A 20,817-nucleotide genomic window follows, 5' to 3' on the forward strand; every position below is an offset into this window, starting at 1 on the left:
GCCAATATTTTATACGATGTGTGCACTGCCAATTTCCTATTGACCTCACTTTAGTGCATTACTGTATTGAAATTACATCCTTATTTTAAAGTCAAAATGCTGGCCACATTTTATGGTGTGTGAACAAAGCCTCATGTTCCATTGGATCCTCATTTAAGAGTATCAAAACACAGGACTAGCCAGATAGCCCTTTGGGAAGGACCAAGCCAAGGGGTGGCTCCTGTAGGGAAACCACCAAAACCACCATATTAAGTGGCCCTATAAGTCAATGTAATGGCAAGGGAAAAACCAAGGCCAGGTAACCATCCACATACAGCTGTTTCAGGGTGTCGCTCCTCATCAGTGTGGAGCAGGATTGTGGCTAGGTGGGAGTAATGCCTGGTAGAGCCATAAGCATATCACTGATCTCAGGGAGACCAGCCAAAGATAAATTCCAGTTTTTAGAATACCACTATTGGGTTGTAATCCATTTCCAAAACTTTGGCTAACTCAACGACATGCAAGTGGAAATCTAAATCAGAAATTTGATAGTATTCCTTGGATTTCTTTGTTATATTAATGTGCCCCCCAATATGACAGCATGAGTAGATATTAGAGTAACCAGTGTGTCACATATGACCTGACCATTTTAAAGGCCAAGTTGGTTGGCCAATGGCCAACACTGATATTATAGAAAAGCAGTATATTTTAATGCTGACCTACTAAAATTTTCAGCTTCAGAACTTTGCAGAAAGTAGCAAAAAAAATTAAAATTGAAAGTAGAGAACATTCTAAAGGTCGATCATCAGGCCATCAGTAATCTCTACCCTCCACCCTATACTCAGGAACATTCAGCACAACGGAGTTCCTGGGTTCTCTAAGGAAAGGGCAAGCCATAGCCAGACCACTCTGGCTGCGGCTAATCCCTCCAAGAACATTGCTGGCTGGCCAATGATTTTTCTATACACCCATGAGTGGCAGGTACAGCCGACAAAAGAATAAGGTATATGGGAAAGCAATATAAGTAATCACAAAGTAATAGAAGCAGTTTTTCATATGTAGGATGCCCAATGGAATCTATGATACCTTAAAAAATTCCACAATTTTAAAAAAAAGTTTGTATTTTTTCTTTCTTTTAGTTCGCTCAAAACTTGTAAGAGTCCTCTCCGTCACAGAAGAAATCGAACACCGAAAAATTGTATCCCCAAGAGGAAACTATTAGGAATTTTTGACATGCCATGTCGGATTACTTGGATTGACCAGAGGAAATGATTCTGAGGGTTAATCTCGATCTATACTGTACTTATCTACATTTAAAGGGGTTACTTAGCCTTTGAATAACATGGCCACTCTCTTCCAGAATCAGCACCTCTCCCGTCCTCAATTTTGGCATGGCTTTGCAGCTGAGATTCATCAAAATTTAAGGGGTACTCCAATGAAAATTTGGCAGGGAGGAAATTCATTACAAGTAACTAACTTCTCTCCATGCTGTTCAGCAGGTGATGCAGTTATTGTCCTAAAAAAAAACTTTTAAACCTGCAGCGCTGTGTCAAATTGGCGTGGCCTAGAGTTTCTGTGGCCTAGGCCTGCGACACCTCTCCTTTCTTCCTCCCTGCCCTCCTCATCATTAGGAACACCCCCAGGCAGGACTTCTCCTATTCATCACTTGTCTAAGGGTACTATTCCACCAACAGATCTGAGGACAGATTATCTGCCAAAGATTTGAAGCCAAACCCAGGAGTGGATTTGAAAAGAGGAGAAATCCAGTCTTTTCTTTGTGACCTGTTCTCTGCTTATAGTCTGTTCCTGGGTTTGGCTTCAAATCTTTGGCAGATAATCTGTCGTCAGATCTGTTGGTGTAATAGTACCCTAAGGGTCCAGTTACACAGAAAGATTATCTGACAGATTATCTGTCAAAGATTTGAAGCCAAAGCCAGGAATGGATTTGAAAAGAGGAGAAATGTCAGGCTTTCCTTTATGACCTGTTTCCTGTTTATAGTCTGTCCCGGGCTTTGGCTTCAAATCTTTGGCAGATAATCTGTCAGATAATCTTTCTGTGTAAATGGACCCTTAGCAGTGCACATGTGCTGGATCATCAAAGCATATGTGCAGTGTTTAGACAATTGATGAATAGGAGAAATCCTGCCTGGGGCATTCCTAATGATGAAGAGGGCGGGGAGGAGGGACGAAGTGGCGGTGCAGGCCTAGGGCGCAGACACTCTAGGCCACACCAATTTGACACAGGGCTGCAGGTTTAAAACTTTTTTTTTAGGACAATAGCTGCATCACCTGCCAAACTGATCCAAGGACAGATCTTGGATTAAAAGCATCTATCCAATAGTACAATCGGTTTGGGGGAGGGGGAGATTGAGGGTACAGAGGCGTGTTAAATACTAGAAGACACCATTTGTAAATTGTAATACCACACACAATCTGAGGACAGGGGTGGTGCTGTTTTTGCAAGAAAGTAGCTGTGCTTTTACTAATCCTGGATAATCCATTTAATTACTATGGTCTAATTGGTTATCTGTGAGCAACTCCTAAGAAATAGACATTACTAACAAGTACAGTATTTGGCTCCAGCCACCTCAAAATGGGGTCGCTCTCTGTAGAAATTTGGGGCTCATTATTGTTTTAGAGCTTGGGCCCATTAAAAGGATCCTCTTGTACTCTAGTGGACCAGTCCGGTCCTGTTGACATGATAGCTTCAACCTTCAACCTCACAATATTTTATGTAGCTAGATAGTATCACTCCCCCTATATTACAATTAACATTTGGAATTCTGTTTATACATGGTAGGGGCGGTGGTCTCACTTTATTTAGTTAGTTCTATATTTATTAAGTCATAGAATCTATTAATATATCTATTCAATGCATCAGTATTATGAGTAAACTATGATCTATGGGAGAGGCTAAATTACTGTAGGCATGCTGGTGGGTGGCAACTCATAGAAGGTTTGCCTTTTACTGTATATGTGTCATTGTCACTGGTTTAAAATGATCCAGAAGTTATGGAGTCATCAAAAGTAGTCATATAATCTGCATTACTAATAAAAAAAGCATATCTATCCAGAAAATTATGAGGATTCACCATCATAGCAAATACTGTAATTTTGGGCATATAAGATGACTTTTTAACCCTAAAAAAATCTTCTCAGAAGTCGGAGGTAATCTTATACGGTTATGGTCGCCACATCCGGTGGGGGTGCTCATAAATGGCCACATCCCCACTGTGTGCGGTGACAGCAATAAAAAAACAACAACAATTCAACTCACCTGTGACCCGTTCCCAGCAGCTGTACGTCTCCCGTCATGTTTTCAGTGCAGGCAGTCTAATGCAGAGATACTACCTGTGCTGGAGGTCCCCGAAGCTCTCCCGGCAGCTGAGCATCTTATTGGAGAAGCTCAGAGACACTCGGCTGCCGGGAGAGCTTCTGGAGAATGATAGAGGTCTTGAGGACTTCCGGGGTCTCTGTCATTCTCCTGAAGCTCTCCCAGCAGCTGAGCATCTCCAAACTTCTCCAATGAGATGCTCAGCTGCCGGGAGAGCTTTGGGGACCTCTGGCGCAGGCAGTGTCTCTGCATCACACTGCCTGCACCCGGGAACATGATGGGAGATGCGCGGCTGCTAGAAACGGGAGACAGGTGAGTTGATTGTTTTGTTTTTTTTCCTTCAACTTCAGTTTACCCCTGCTTGACTGCAGCAGGGCTCCAGCTACTAAACCCCACTGTGGTCAGGCAGAGGTTAGTATTTTCCCTGAAAATCTTCTTAAAAGTCAGTGGTCGTCTTTTATAAGGTAAATATTACATTGTGCCCTATAGGCTTCTAAAAATTGGATTGTTTTAGAGAATATTCGCAAACTGTACATAATTATATCATGCCTGGATCTTGATTATATGTTTTGGGGTATAACCCAGCAAAGGAAATGGTCCATGCATACGGAACGTGGGCACATCCACTTACAATTGTATTAGGCATGATGGGAATTGTAGTTTTGCGACAGCTGGAGGGCAGAAGGTTCTCCATCCCTCGTCTAGTAAGTCTGTTCTAGATGGGCCCAGAGAGGTTGTGCCTATCCTCTTTTATGTAGGTGGGCCAGTCTACCATGTTTGAATGTAAAAATGACATGTGTATGCTAAAACAAGTAAAATATCAAAGGCCTCGAGATATGTAGCCATGAAAGCCAGCCAGGCAGCAGAATGATATTTTTGAAAGTTTCAAATTCAATGAGCTGTTGAAGTACAGTATGTAGAAGAATGTTAATTTCCGATGTTCTAAGGAGGGCTTCACATTGATATAGAAATGTCATAGAAGTCCGAATGGTCAAAATCCAAATGGTCAATCAGTCTAGAGAGAAAGCAAGCCCCGTTCTCAGTGGAGGAGTTTCTGCAATCAAAAGGGTTACAGAAACCCACTTTCCCCCCAAAACCTTTTAGTTTTCATTACTCCCTACACACACAGATGAAGCCAACTCTCCACTAAAGTAGGATCTTTTGGATTCCCACTCATAGTAATGGATTGAGATAACTTTGGCTCACCAGAGGACATTATTCTGAAGGTCTCCTCTCTAGAACATAATTATATAAACTTTATTTCTATCTCTATACTTATTTTTGTAGACATGGGAAAAAAGTAAAGACCTTGCACAAGTAATCAGGTTCTCCATCTACTCAGATTTCCAGCACATGACCTTATGGGTCCTGGTGAGTCTGAGCCACATTATCATTTCAAAGCCTGGACCCTTCTATGTCTGATTGTCCTAAAGAACTTATCCCTTATGTACAAGATAGGGAATAACAGGCTAATTGATGGAGGTCCAACTGGTCAAAATTAACACTTGAATTAAAAGCGTACACCATATGGGTATGTTCACACTGAGCAAAACAGGTGGAATTCTGCAGCAGAGAGATACCGTCCGCCTTACTATCTCTATGAGAAGGCTCCCGCACCTCCACTCCCGATGCTCTTGACATGTCAATTCTTTGATCAGAGAGGTACGGAAGTATAGGCATGTGAGCCATCCCATAGAGACACTGACACTGTGGCAGGAGGGATTCCACCTGTTTTGCTCAGTGTGAACGGGCCCTAAATGTGCATCAATGTCTTTATTCTCTATGGGATTGTTGAATATTTCCAAGGGTAAAACTAGGGATGGTCTGAACATGCCGAGGTTTGGGTTCGTATGAACGCAAAAGCTCGGCAGCAGATTCCCGCTGTCTGCCCGCTCCGTGGAGCGGGCGGATACAGCGGAAGTAACGCATGAAAAACTGGGATACAGCCTATGGCTGTGGCTGTATCCCAGTTTTCCAGGTGGTCCTCCTGCTGGATCCGCCCGCTCCACGGAGCGGGCAGACAGCGGGAATCATTACCGAGGGTTCGGGTTTGTATGAACCCGAACCGAACTTGGTTCGGACCATCCCTAGGTAAAACCATGCAAGCTATTTATTCAGGGGGAAACTTTGTCCCTCATCTCAGAAACAGTGGGAGCCCCAATGGTTACCCCCCCCCCCAAAAAAAAAAATAATAAAAAAAAATGATCAGCATATTCTGTGGATAGATAACCCCATCAGATCAAAATACCCCCAGTTTTTTTTATCTCTTTAATTTATATAAATGACCATATAAATGACTATATACAGTAATGTCTACAGTAATACTAAATGTCTATATAAAAATATCTACGTAAAATACTATAAACATGAAGTATTATATTAAGTCTCTTCTTGTAAAGTAAAGTATCTTTAGCTAATATATTCTGTTCTTAAAAACAGCACATTTTCATAGGGATAGTCAGTTATTTAGCCATCTCTGCTATCTGTGGTATATTCTTTTGCATGTTCGTGACTGTATCACCAAATTTTAATATGGCATATATTAACGCTAGAGCACTAGAAGCAACTTTCTAATAGGAAATTACAAACTGGGATGGTTATAAGGAATTTATACTGTAGAAAACAGTATTTTGGGCATAGGGAATGTGTGATGGCAACTACTAAATTAAAAAAATATATATTTATTTACTTGTCCTTTAAATTAATAAAATTTCACCTTCTTCCAAAAGTCTCCATTTGGTTGGTTTTGATTTCTAAATCATTGGAAAATGTAGATATAACAAATAATAATAATAATAATAATAATAATAATAATAATAATAATAATAATAATAATACATTTACAGTTGGAATTATAGTTTTTAATGGGTTGAATCATAAAGATCGCAGTGGGTGAAAAATCACAAACTGTGGGGGAAGCCATATCACCAAGCAGGTTGCTAAAAGTAATATACTATAGTATGTTTTGTGCAAGCACTGAAGGGGCGATGTCTGACACAGTGATACAAAGAACACCAAAGAGTCACTTAGGAGTCAAAATATAACATATATACTAATGATGTTCCCTATTACTTTACCAAAAACATTCCCATTACTAAGACCGGTGAGAAGCAAACTTGTTGAACTTTCAGGTTATTCAGCTAACCTGAATGCTCGCCATTTGACTCCCAGAGACTGGAGTTGGATGCAGCCCTAGGGCTGCCAGAAGAACATGGATACAGCCGTAGGCCATAGGCTGTATCCATTTTTTCCAGCACTCCCTAAGGCGGCATCCAACTTCTCCAGCCATCAAGAGTCAAATACTGAGCATTCGCATTAGCTGAATAACCCGAAAGTTCGCTCATCTTTAGTCTTAGTAACGTCAATATTTCAGTAAAGTAATAGTCCCAAGCCTTTGGATTTAGTAAGATCGTCCATCACTAACGAAGACTTATTAGAATTAGAAAGATTTTTTTTAACCACAAATATTTTTTATAATATAATGGGCAAATGGTTGGGTGCAAGCTCCAGATTTTTTTAAAGATCTCCTTCAACTGCGTATGCAACCTTGAATACAGTGGTGAAGCAGAGAGCTGTCAAATGCCCGCTCCACCATTTGCTGGCACTACATGCCTGCATCCTACGAGCCCACAGGAAAAATAGACATTGAATAGGCCAATGGAATAATATAAAATCATTACGCCTGCCAAGGGATCCTGTGCAACATCTCACCAGCTGTAGGCCTGTACAGACACATACTGGCATTATGGGAATAGTACTAATTGTGTATTAGGTTTTGTTTTGGAAACTTAAGCAGGGAACACAAAAGGGATTATTATTACAAAAAGTGGGGAGGGGCAATAAGGGGGGGGCATGAGTGGGAGGCATCATGTGATATTGTTTTCAGGTGAGAAGAATGAAAAGGGCATTATTGTTAAGTGGGGTGCACAAAGGTGGGCATTGTCAGTGAGGGACACAGGTAGTGAGTGGTGGGTACTAAGAAGGCATTTTTACTTAGTCAAGGGCATTATGGGTCTCAGAACTGCATTATAGAGACACCATTACTGAGACTGGAAACTAAAGGCCATTTTTAGGCCAATTACTGAGTGGGGAAATCCCTATTGAGTGGGTGACCTTAGTAGATTTGAGTGACAGACACTAAAAGTCGCCAGGACAAAGCAGATGCTTATAACACCTAGATATAGTTCATCTTCTTTGTCCCACATGCCACAGAGCCACCTCCTTATAATTTATGTTTTCAGCCCATATAATTTTGATCCACAAACTCAGCTACTTTCCTGGCCTCAGAGGGAAGAATGAAATATTGACCAGTTAGTAAAATACTGATACTGCAAATCAAGTAGTCATATCACCCTTCTAAAGAGTTATGGCAAAAAGAAAAATTATGTCATAGAACAGTGCTTTGTGCATACAACTATTAGGAGGGTTAAGGGGGTTTGGAAAAGACTGCCCACACACTTGTTTTTTTGTGCCAAATTCTCGGCCTAAAAAAAAATCGCCAGAAAAAAGGCAATGTGGGGGATGAATTTTTTCCATGCTTTTGCATTTTTTTCTGGTGTTTTTTTTACTTTTTTGTGGTTCAGGTCTTTTTGTTTGTACCAAGATGGCTTAACTTCTTTTTCCACTGCCATCACATGACCTAGTTGCTGGACCAAAAGGGTACAAAACACCAGAAATAAAAGCGTTTTTGAGATGACCAGAACATTCCCATTGAAATCTATAGGGGGAAAAAAACACAGTTTACACAAAAAAACCACGCCCTCAGCATGCTGTGTTTTGAAAAACTGCCACAATAAGAGCCTCAAAAATGCCAGAAAAGAGAGGAAAACACCACACCAAAAGAAAAACACTATGAGGAAGAATTATCAAACTAGTGTAAAGTAGAATTGTCTCAGTTGCCCCTAGCAACCAATCAGATTCCACTTTTCATTCCTCATAGATTCTTTGAAAAGGGAAAGATGGAATCTGATTGGTTGCTAGGGGCAACTGAGACAATTCTACTCAACACCAGTTTGATAAATCTCCCCCTATGTGTGTAAGGCAGATCATAAACTTTCATTGAACAAAAAACAAGCCTTTTTTATTGGCATTTTTCCAAGATTTTAAGGCAGTGTGAAGCCAGCCTAAAACTACCCAAAAGTCAGTTAAGGAAAATCCCAAGTGGTCAGACTCAAGAAAGGCAACCTATCTGTGCAGGGCTGTCCAGTAATTCAACAATTCTGCCACACTGATTTTTTTTGCCAAACTAATAACATATGTAGAGAGGGGTGTGTGGACTGGGGTGTTGGGTGCGCTTAAAGGGGTATTGCGGCGCTAAAAAAATTATTCACAGAAAAACACACATTACAAAGTTATACAACTTTGTAATGTATGTTATGTCTGTGAATCGCCCCCTTCCCTGTGTCCCACCACCCCCGCCTGTGTACCCGGAAGTGTGTGGTGCATTATACATTACCTGATCCGTGTCGAGGCCGTCCACCATCTTGTGCCAAACGTCATCTTCGGACGGACGGACGAATCTCTGCTGCCGTCCCCCCTCCGCCACTTCACAACTGTGCTCAGCCGCGTTTGGCTGAGCACAGTTATGCTCAGCCAATCGCGGCTGAGCAGCTGATTACGCGGCCGTGACACTTTAACTCCTTTGTGAGTATGAAATTTGAGTATCCCTTTACTGCCACATCTCAGCGTCACAAATCCAGAGGGCCTTTGGCTTATTCATTTTTAATTTGCATGGGGGCCACTACAGCCAGTCAGAGAGGAGGAAGGAAAGACATGGATGATCTACTCCCTTGTTAAAGACACTTACTACCTAGGACACCTGGTCTAGTTTTGCCTGGACTGCTTCCTTAATGAGGTAATCTGGAGAGAAGAAAAGGTCCTATCTCTTCTGCTCTCCGGCACTCCACTTCCTCCCTTTCACCATCTCTGCTGATAAACTCTGCATGCAAGAGGGCGGCGGGAACATTTCCAATAGCTGCCTGATGTCGCTGCGACCTCTATAACATCGGGAAGCTATTAATCTTTTCCCTCAATGCATTCCCGCCCCCCTCTAGCATGCAGAATTTATCAGTGAGAGGAAGGAAGTGGAGCGCCAAAGAGCAGAAGAGGTAGGACTATTTCTGCTCTCCAGATAACCCCTTTCTCAAGAGATGAAGTGTAGCTGAAAGAAAACATCATGGTTAGTGATGAGCGAATACTGTTTGATCGAATAGATATTCGATCGAATATTCGAATATTCGCGGGATATGCGTACGAATATCGAATAGTCGAATATTCGAATATCTCACTATTCGCTCATCACTAATTATGGTGGTCTTGGCCGGATGGAGAGGAAAAGGGAAAGTAACACCTCAGATCAAAAAAGACGTCACCTGTGAGTCACTGAATGACGTTTCTTTAGTATTTTTTTAGAACTTTATTCAGTAGGGGTGTCCTGGGGTAAAATAAAAGGTTAACCATAATACTCATACTGCTATTCCCTAGCAAAATCCCCCCCATTGACTGATCGATGGCCGTGCATCGCTGCGTTTAAAGGGGTAGTCCACCAAAAAAAAATTTCTTTCAAATCAACTGGTGCCATAAAGTGACAGAGATTTGTAATTCACTTCTATTAAAAAATCTTAAGTCTTCCAGTACTTATCAGCTGCTGTGTGTCCAGCAGGCAGTGGTGTTCTCTTTCCAGTCTGACACAGTGCTCTATGCTGCCACCTCTGTCTATGTCAGGAACTGTCCAGAGCAGTAGCAAATCCCCATAGCAAACCTCTCCTGCTCTCTAGACTGGAAATAATACAACTTCCTGTTGGGCATACAGCAGCTGATAAGTACTGGAAGGCTTGAGATTTTTTAATAGAAGTAAATTACAAATCTCTGGCACTTCATGGCAGCAGTTGATTTGAAAGAAAATTTTTTGGGGTGGACTACCCCTTTAATAGTGATGTGCGACCCATGGCTGATCGAGGCTTATAATAGATAGAATTATTAGTATAATGATAATACCCTCACAGTAAATGGCCACAACACTTCATTTTGCACAAGAAAAATCTTTATTGAACTAAAGCACCCATAACAATGCTTAGAAGAAGAAGCAAAGAATTCCACAATGACTACATCCATATCATGTTACTAGCATTTGTCATGAGTTTCTACAGCCTTATACGATGTCCTCCTGACAGTTCACATATTAACATTTGGAGTGGTGGACGTGTTCGGGAGTATGGATCTTCACAGAGTGATGAGACACTGCAGGGGAATAAAGCAAGGGAGAAGATAGGTTTTCATTTATATTTTCATGACGAACCAGTAACACCCAGGCCTTTATACCTAAATGGGCCCAAAAGCCCCTCTGCCACATAAGAAGACACAAGCATTATAAGTGGCACATGGCAAGTGGGTTTCCCATAATAATTTTTTTTGGGAGAAGTAGAAGATCAACTGGTCTTGGCTCAAGTTGCCTCTGAAATGTAACCATTTTTTTACATTGTGTGAACTTAGCCTATAAGATATTCTTCCCCAAAAACCATGCAACAATGGGACAACTTGGCCCCTATAAGCACATAATAAGACAATGCTTGGATTTCACCCCATAGTGACTCTACTGTACGTGCTATGTGCATGCCTTTGGCATTTACATGGGATCTAAGTGCAATCCTCTCCCTGCTGTGTGTCATGTGATATCAGTTGGGCTCCATAGACTTACATAGACAATCAGTTGGAGCCAAATTAATCACATGACACGGAGCCTGGAGAGGAGCAGTTACTTAAAAACTTACCTTCTTTGGAACCTGAAAGATGATGCCCAGAAACACTAGAAAACAGAATTTAGTCAAAATTATATACATTTCTATTTCAATAAGCAAATTCATAAATTATAAACTAATAATTATATTTTAATGTCATTATAATGTTTGGAGAATAGTCTTAAAGTGACACCTACAAGAAACATTTTGGAGTCTATGTAAAGATCTTCTATATAAAGTATCAGAACAAATTTAATAAAAATAAAATACAGTAAAAAAGTTATAACATACTGGATGTCGTGACCCTCAAGCAGGCGCTTGTATGTGGCGATTTCCATTTCCAGATGTGTTTTCTGGTCCATGAGGATCTTATATTCGTGGTTCTGACGTTCCAGGTCTGCACGGATCTGTGACAACTCTGACTCAATGTTGTTGATCAGACATTGCAACTGGGAAAGCTGGGAGCCAAAAGTTGCCTCTGTCTCGGCCAGTGTGCCTTCCAGAGCCGATTTCTGTGGCATGAAACAAAAACAAGAATGAGTATGGGTTGTCTTCTGCTGGACTTCTCAGGTCCTATTGTGTAAGAGCAGGGGCCCACCAGTGGATTCCCTGACACTCATGGTCCATTTAGTATGCCTTGGGCTATGTTCCCACTATGGGAACAGTCCGGCATTTATCAAGAAAAAGCTGCATGATGACCAGTTTTTGCTGTTGTCATTATCAATAAATGGAAGTCTTTTCCCGATCAAATCCCATCATAGGAACATAGCCTTAGTCTATACTAACCTCTATCTTACTTTGTTGTACTAGGTCCACACTTACCATGCTCAGTTGGCTTTGTAGTTCGATCTCAAGGGTCTGGACACTGCGTCTTAATTCAATGACCTCGGTCTGGACGGATTGGAGTTGTTCAGAGCCAGATGCCATCTGACGGCTCAGCTCTTCACTCTGGTAAATAATAAAAGCTATATGAAAACTTTATTGACTATGTTATATAGACAATCAATTAAATATTTTTTATTTTTTTCCATTACCTTATTTCAGCTATAGTTTGAGGTGGGACTAGGGAAATGGTTTGCCTTCTTGGCAATGCAATGCTTCATGGGGGAAAAAATATTAAAAGTAGCTAATTATCAGAAGGACTAGAACTTGCTGTACAGTGCCGCCTACTGTAGGTAGCTTTGGAGCTTAAAGAAGCCTTAAAACATGATTAGGGGTGGAGATTCTGGATAGGATATAACCCCCAATCATGTTTTAAGGCTCTTCAAGGATTGACCATCCAGTAGATGATACTGTACAGCACAATCCACCTTTTGTAAACCGTAAAATGCAAATAAATCTGATTAATACTTCTAACATATGATGGTGATCGGAACAAAAAAACTACCGATGAAGAAAAGCGCTGTGTTCTCATGAAAATTTTTGCATTGGCTAAGCTTAGAATTTCACGCAATGTCAGTAAAATGCCCTGGGAATCCCTATAATGCATGTATTGGTATCTTAATACAAACCCTTTGAAGGAACATGCTCTCAGCTTCCCTCATGTTCCTGTCCATCAGGTTTTCATACTGTTCGCGGATCTCAGACAATACTCCGTTTAGATCCATTGATGGAGCTGCATCCACTTCCACATTGACTCTGGCACCCAGTTGAGCACGCAGAGAGTTTACTTCCTACAATAAAATAATGGCAAATCAGTAAAAATTCATATGCTTCTTTCCAGTAGAAGTGGATTTTCGTACACTATACTATTATATGGAAAATGGTCTATACAGTCATTGATAAGATCATATTATAAAGTAATCACCTCCTCATGGTTCCTCTTCATCTGTAGAAGCTCCTCTTGAAGACTCTGGACTTGACTCTCCAAGTGGCATACCTCCCTATTCAGCTCTTCTAGAACATGGCGCAGACCATTAACATCAGACTCAACGTTGTTTCTAAGTCTTAGCTCCATCTCATACCTAAAAAGAAGGACAAGCACAAGATTGAGGTTTAGGACAACCACCTTCAGTGATGACTGAGATATTCGCCTAGTCTACTGTACTGATGTAACATACTTATTCTTGAAGTCATCTGCAGCCAGCCTGGCATTGTCGATTTGCAGCACAATTCTGGCATTTTCAAGAGTAGCAGAAGAAATCTATATGAAATTGAAGAAAATGATGGTAAATTACCCAGTAGGGGGTAACAGAATATATAGTCATGTCCTCATGGATCTATGAGGTAATGCAGCCAGTCAACCTGGTAACAATTATATGTTGCCACAATTTGCCTTGCAGCCTTAGGCAAGGGCCAATTCTGCCTTTAGTGTGATGGAACAATTCTTTAAATATATTAAGAAAATACTATTTAGAATTACAATACATTTGTGAATACATTGTAGATGCCACAACTTATCTTCAGATCCTCACCTGGCCTTGAAGCTCCTGGATAGTCCTAAAGTAGCAGCTGAAATCAGGAAGGCTGCTGGGTTGGTGCTTTTCATACCACTCTCTTATATTCCTCTCCAGCTGGGCATTTTCTTGTTCTAAGGATCGGACCTTCTCAAGGTAGGAAGCCAATCGATCATTTAGATGTTGCATAGTTTCTTTCTCATTGACATTGAAGAGACCATCACCCTTCCAAATGCTGTGGCTACCAAAATGACTGCTGTGACCATGACCACTTCCAAATCCATAGCCATGGCCAAATGAACTATGTTTGGAAATTGAGATTCCTTTTCCTCCAGATCCCCCATGAACACTTGGGGTCCTGTAGTGGGATAGGCTGGAGCTTCCATGACCATGATGTACTTTATGAAATCCACCATGAAGAGACCCGTGAGATGGTCCATGATGGGACATTTTATGTGAATCTCCATGATGCATCTTATGGTGGAGAGTTGAGATATGGCTGGTGATCCTATGGCTGGTCCCCTTGATGGAACCAGCAGTAGAATGATTTGACTTGATACAGTGGCTCATGTTGAGAGTTCTGCAAGACTGCTTCGAAAATCCAAGTGGAAGTGCTCATTTTATAAAAAGCACAGGGGGTGTTGCAAAAAGGCAAAATGCTTTACAAGCTTCATATTTTGTTTTATTTAGCCGCTAATGGAATTTATATTGAAGTCATTTGTGTGACTGCTTGAGAAAGATCATAAGGAAGGTGGAAACTGTGACGAGTTTATTGGAGTTGCGCTCAACAGCATTATATTCACCACACCTATTGAGCTAAACTGAAAGGGTTGGAAGTCAGCATTATGGACACATGAAAGAGTATTTAAGGCTATTGATGTATGTTGAAAATGTTGCTTCTAAGAAAATGAAAATATTAAAGGGAATGTGTGGTTAGAAGATGACATTGTTTAAATCACATTTTAATGACTTTTGTGTGATGGTTTTTCTATTTTACCATCTATATTTAAAAATACTCAGGAAATCTTGCAGTTTCTATTCTGGACACTACTTCTAAAACTATGCTGAGGCTTCCTGTTCTGCACAGATCCTTTCCCAGCAGTCTCCTCCTTATCAACACAGACAGGAGTACAATGAGAGGTGATACCAGTAGATAGATAACAGAGCTGTTACTCACTCTCTCCCTGTAAAATGACCTATTTAAAGGTCACTGAGCAGTTACAGCTGCACAGTCCTTTCTTTCCCCTCCCTGTACTAATTTTTATGTTCTTAGACAGAACTGTGTGGTTATACAGTTATAGCTGCACCATCCTCTCTATCCCTTTTCTGCATCATCAAATACAATCAGAAGATAGAAACAGATTAGAAAATAATAAAATGGTTCAGTACCTGGCTTCAATTAGTAAAAAAAAATAAAAATAATAATAATAATAATAATAATAATAATAAAAATAATAATAATAATAATAATAATAATAATACATTCCCTTTAAAAGCAATATATTCCCTTTAAAAACCAAAAAGCCATGAAGGAGGATGCTAACCTAACTCCTATCCACTGATGTTAGATTGATTACTGTGTATTTCAATGCTGGTATCCCCAGGGATCAGGTGTAATCTGTGGTTAACAGTCCAGCAGTTTCATTAGCCTGCAGCACCATCGCAGGGGGAATCAAGTATTACACAGTGCCCATTTAAGTCATCCTAATCATACCCATTTTTTAATCTCATGCAACCCCCTTCAATTGTAACCTTTTACATTGAGTAAATAAACGATTATAGAAAAAATACATACTACAACAATATGCAGTAATTATATTTTAATGTCATTATAATGTTTGGAGAATAGTCTTAAAGTGACACCTACAAGAAACATTTGGAGTCTATGTAAAGATCTTCTATATAAAGTATCAGAACAAATTTAATAAAAATAAAATACAGTAAAAAAGTTATAACATACTGGATGTCGTGACCCTCAAGCAGGCGCTTGTATGTGGCGATTTCCATTTCCAGATGTGTTTTCTGGTCCATGAGGATCTTATATTCGTGGTTCTGACGTTCCAGGTCTGCACGGATCTGTGACAACTCTGACTCAATGTTGTTGATCAGACATTGCAACTGGGAAAGCTGGGAGCCAAAAGTTGCCTCTGTCTCGGCCAGTGTGCCTTCCAGAGCCGATTTCTGTGGCATGAAACAAAAACAAGAATGAGTATGGGTTGTCTTCTGCTGGACTTCTCAGGTCCTATTGTGTAAGAGCAGGGGCCCACCAGTGGATTCCCTGACACTCATGGTCCATTTAGTATGCCTTGGGCTATGTTCCCACTATGGGAACAGTCCGGCATTTATCAAGAAAAAGCTGCATGATGACCAGTTTTTGCTGTTGTCATTATCAATAAATGGAAGTCTTTTCCCGATCAAATCCCATCATAGGAACATAGCCTTAGTCTATACTAACCTCTATCTTACTTTGTTGTACTAGGTCCACACTTACCATGCTCAGTTGGCTTTGTAGTTCGATCTCAAGGGTCTGGACACTGCGTCTTAATTCAATGACCTCGGTCTGGACGGATTGGAGTTGTTCAGAGCCAGATGCCATCTGACGGCTCAGCTCTTCACTCTGGTAAATAATAAAAGCTATATGAAAACTTTATTGACTATGTTATATAGACAATCAATTAAATATTTTTTATTTTTTTCCATTACCTTATTTCAGCTATAGTTGAGGTGGGACTAGGGAAATGGTTTGCCTTCTTGGCAATGCAATGCTTCATGGGGGAAAAAATATTAAAAGTAGCTAATTATCAGAAGGACTAGAACTTGCTGTACAGTGCCGCCTACTGTAGGTAGCTTTGGAGCTTAAAGAAGCCTTAAAACATGATTAGGGGTGGAGATTCTGGATAGGATATAACCCCCAATCATGTTTTAAGGCTCTTCAAGGATTGACCATCCAGTAGATGATACTGTACAGCACAATCCACCTTTTGTAAACCGTAAAATGCAAATAAATCTGATTAATACTTCTAACATATGATGGTGATCGGAACAAAAAAACTACCGATGAAGAAAAGCGCTGTGTTCTCATGAAAATTTTTGCATTGGCTAAGCTTAGAATTTCACGCAATGTCAGTAAAATGCCCTGGGAATCCCTATAATGCATGTATTGGTATCTTAATACAAACCCTTTGAAGGAACATGCTCTCAGCTTCCCTCATGTTCCTGTCCATCAGGTTTTCATACTGTTCGCGGATCTCAGACAATACTCCGTTTAGATCCATTGATGGAGCTGCATCCACTTCCACATTGACTCTGGCACCCAGTTGAGCACGCAGAGAGTTTACTTCCTACAATAAAATAATGGCAAATCAGTAAAAATTCATATGCTTCTTTCCAGTAGAAGTGGATTTTCGTACACTATACTATTATATGGAAAATGGTCTATACAGTCATTGATAAGATCATATTATAAGTAATCACCTCCTCATGGTTCCTCTTCATCTGTAGAAGCTCCTCTTGAAGACTCTGGACTTGACTCTCCAAGTGGCATACCTCCCTATTCAGCTCTTCTAGAACATGGCGCAGACCATTAACATCAGACTCAACGTTGTTTCTAAGTCTTAGCTCCATCTCATACCTAAAAAGAAGGACAAGCACAAGATTGAGGTTTAGGACAACCACCTTCAGTGATGACTGAGATATTCGCCTAGTCTACTGTACTGATGTAACATACTTATTCTTGAAGTCATCTGCAGCCAGCCTGGCATTGTCGATTTGCAGCACAATTCTGGCATTTTCAAGAGTAGCAGAAGAAATCTATATGAAATTGAAGAAAATGATGGTAAATTACCCAGTAGGGGGTAACAGAATATATAGTCATGTCCTCATGGATCTATGAGGTAATGCAGCCAGTCAACCTGGTAACAATTATATGTTGCCACAATTTGCCTTGCAGCCTTAGGCAAGGGCCAATTCTGCCTTTAGTGTGATGGAACAATTCTTTAAATATATTAAGAAAATACTATTTAGAATTACAATACATTTGTGAATACATTGTAGATGCCACAACTTATCTTCAGATCCTCACCTGGCCTTGAAGCTCCTGGATAGTCCTAAAGTAGCAGCTGAAATCAGGAAGGCTGCTGGGTTGGTGCTTTTCATACCACTCTCTTATATTCCTCTCCAGCTGGGCATTTTCTTGTTCTAAGGATCGGACCTTCTCAAGGTAGGAAGCCAATCGATCATTTAGATGTTGCATAGTTTCTTTCTCATTGACATTGAAGAGACCATCACCCTTCCAAATGCTGTGGCTACCAAAATGACTGCTGTGACCATGACCACTTCCAAATCCATAGCCATGGCCAAATGAACTATGTTTGGAAATTGAGATTCCTTTTCCTCCAGATCCCCCATGAACACTTGGGGTCCTGTAGTGGGATAGGCTGGAGCTTCCATGACCATGATGTACTTTATGAAATCCACCATGAAGAGACCCGTGAGATGGTCCATGATGGGACATTTTATGTGAATCTCCATGATGCATCTTATGGTGGAGAGTTGAGATATGGCTGGTGATCCTATGGCTGGTCCCCTTGATGGAACCAGCAGTAGAATGATTTGACTTGATACAGTGGCTCATGTTGAGAGTTCTGCAAGACTGCTTCGAAAATCCAAGTGGAAGTGCTCATTTTATAAAAAGCACAGGGGGTGTTGCAAAAAGGCAAAATGCTTTACAAGCTTCATATTTTGTTTTATTTAGCCGCTAATGGAATTTATATTGAAGTCATTTGTGTGACTGCTTGAGAAAGATCATAAGGAAGGTGGAAACTGTGACGAGTTTATTGGAGTTGCGCTCAACAGCATTATATTCACCACACCTATTGAGCTAAACTGAAAGGGTTGGAAGTCAGCATTATGGACACATGAAAGAGTATTTAAGGCTATTGATGTATGTTGAAAATGTTGCTTCTAAGAAAATGAAAATATTAAAGGGAATGTGTGGTTAGAAGATGACATTGTTTAAATCACATTTTAATGACTTTTGTGTGATGGTTTTTCTATTTTACCATCTATATTTAAAAATACTCAGGAAATCTTGCAGTTTCTATTCTGGACACTACTTCTAAAACTATGCTGAGGCTTCCTGTTCTGCACAGATCCTTTCCCAGCAGTCTCCTCCTTATCAACACAGACAGGAGTACAATGAGAGGTGATACCAGTAGATAGATAACAGAGCTGTTACTCACTCTCTCCCTGTAAAATGACCTATTTAAAGGTCACTGAGCAGTTACAGCTGCACAGTCCTTTCTTTCCCCTCCCTGTACTAATTTTTATGTTCTTAGACAGAACTGTGTGGTTATACAGTTATAGCTGCACCATCCTCTCTATCCCTTTTCTGCATCATCAAATACAATCAGAAGATAGAAACAGATTAGAAAATAATAAAATGGTTCAGTACCTGGCTTCAATTAGTAAAAAAAAATAAAAATAATAATAATAATAATAATAATAATAATAAAAATAATAATAATAATAATAATAATAATAATACATTCCCTTTAAAAGCAATATATTCCCTTTAAAAACCAAAAAGCCATGAAGGAGGATGCTAACCTAACTCCTATCCACTGATGTTAGATTGATTACTGTGTATTTCAATGCTGGTATCCCCAGGGATCAGGTGTAATCTGTGGTTAACAGTCCAGCAGTTTCATTAGCCTGCAGCACCATCGCAGGGGGAATCAAGTATTACACAGTGCCCATTTAAGTCATCCTAATCATACCCATTTTTTAATCTCATGCAACCCCCTTCAATTGTAACCTTTTACATTGAGTAAATAAACGATTATAGAAAAAATACATACTACAACAATATGCAGTAGGCAGAAGTAACTTTTTATTTATGAAGTGTTAAATGGGAATTGCAGCACTATTGAAGTAACAAAAAAACAGATAATACTAGTGATAACTCAAGCAATTGATAGACTTTAGGACATATAGTCGAATAACGGGCCGTTAATGTCATTGGAAAAATATTGCACGAGTCAAAGGCTGTTACAAGTAATGAATCAATAGGTTCATTTTGTAATTAACCCTCTGAGGACCAGGCCCAAAATGACCCAGTGGACCGCGCAAATTTTGATAATTGCGCTTTCCTTTTTCCCTCCTCCCCTTCTAAGAGCTCTAGCACTTTCAATTTTCTATCTACAGGGCCATGTAAGGGCTTATTTGTTACAGGAATAGTTGTACTTTGTAATGGTGTCTTTCATTTTACCATAACATGTATGACGGAATCCAAAATATATTATTTATGAAGATATAAATAGGTGAAATCATAAAAAAGAATGCAATATGGTAACGTTTGGGGGGGTTCTGTGTCTACATAATGCACTATATGGTAAAAGTGGCATGATACCATTATTCTATAGGTCAAGTTGGAAGTGTGACGCCACTCCGGTGGTGGATGGCCGAGATACAGCCAGACCATAAGGGTTTTGTCATGTGACACCAGTGCCTGGTGGGCACACAGGTGTGATGGCACGCCTGCTTTTATAGTGTAAGGCCGGTTGTACCCTTCTCCCCTGTGGTCGGTGTCCTGCCGGGTTGCTGCAGGGTCCCTTGGGATTATGTCACAGGTGTCCAGAGGGGTGTAGTAACCCTCCTTAATAGTGGTAGGATCCGCCACCCACAGAAAAGGGAAATGTCCCAAGGTTGCGGTGTAGTGCTGTGCAGGTGGTAGCCAGTAATCACAGATCCAGTAATAACGTTGCCTTGCTTTACTCTTTGTAAACGTGCAGCAGGTAATACAACGAATCTTCAGGTACACTTGAAACAGTTCCAATACATACACGTACATAGAACCACCAGATCTGTGGGATAAATGCTGAGTAGGATGTAGCAGAGTTGATAGGGTTGTACTGAGGTAGTAGAGAGGAGGGTGCCGTGAGAGTCTCAACCTAATTAGTAATGTGCTCTGCCCGGAGGTTGAATTGCTTAGAAGAATACTTGTAGAATAGTAATAAAAGGAAGAAATAGCCTGTGCCTGCGTTTTGACCTTTCCTATAGTCTTCACACCGCCTTCTGCCCACTAGCTTTGGCTGAACCGTACTGATGGGTGACACAGGCCCCAGACCCTGTTACCTGGGATGAGCGAAATGGTTAGAGTTTCTAAGAACATCGACTTTCTAGTAACTTTGCTCCACTCGGATCAGTTCCTAGCTCTTTGGCTTTTCTGCAAAGACTATCCTGCACTGTACTGACTCCTTGTCCTCGGCGTGGGTTGAAGTTATCTGTAGGCTAGTCCTCTCCTGAAGGGCTTAGCAGCGCATCATATAGAATGTTTGGTGCTTCATGAAAAGGGGTTGTGTGAGCTGTCTGT

General features: G+C 40.5%; 2 protein-coding genes across 2 annotated transcripts; both read right to left on the reverse strand.

Moving 5' to 3' along the window:
* Nucleotides 1-3,385: 3,385 nt before the first annotated feature.
* On the reverse strand, nucleotides 3,386-13,649 carry LOC138771846 (keratin, type I cytoskeletal 19-like). The gene is made up of 9 exons (XM_069951853.1): nucleotides 13,464-13,649; nucleotides 13,110-13,192; nucleotides 12,857-13,013; nucleotides 12,561-12,722; nucleotides 11,872-11,997; nucleotides 11,341-11,561; nucleotides 11,083-11,117; nucleotides 7,913-8,030; nucleotides 3,386-3,608 (listed from the first exon to the last, which is right to left on the reverse strand). Exons 1-9 carry the CDS (start codon nucleotides 13,632-13,634, stop codon nucleotides 3,386-3,388), a joined length of 1,296 nt encoding a protein of 431 aa, XP_069807954.1. The 5' UTR covers nucleotides 13,635-13,649.
* A 604-nt stretch (nucleotides 13,650-14,253) lies between these two features.
* Nucleotides 14,254-17,712, reverse strand: LOC138771848 (keratin, type I cytoskeletal 42-like). The gene is made up of 7 exons (XM_069951854.1): nucleotides 17,527-17,712; nucleotides 17,173-17,255; nucleotides 16,920-17,076; nucleotides 16,625-16,786; nucleotides 15,937-16,062; nucleotides 15,406-15,626; nucleotides 14,254-14,266 (listed from the first exon to the last, which is right to left on the reverse strand). Exons 1-7 carry the CDS (start codon nucleotides 17,695-17,697, stop codon nucleotides 14,254-14,256), a joined length of 933 nt encoding a protein of 310 aa, XP_069807955.1. The 5' UTR covers nucleotides 17,698-17,712.
* Nucleotides 17,713-20,817: the final 3,105 nt, after the last annotated feature.

The sequence above is a fragment of the Dendropsophus ebraccatus genome, chromosome 14 (assembly GCF_027789765.1).
Source record: "Dendropsophus ebraccatus isolate aDenEbr1 chromosome 14, aDenEbr1.pat, whole genome shotgun sequence".
In the NCBI taxonomy this organism is placed as follows: Eukaryota; Metazoa; Chordata; class Amphibia; order Anura; family Hylidae; genus Dendropsophus; species Dendropsophus ebraccatus.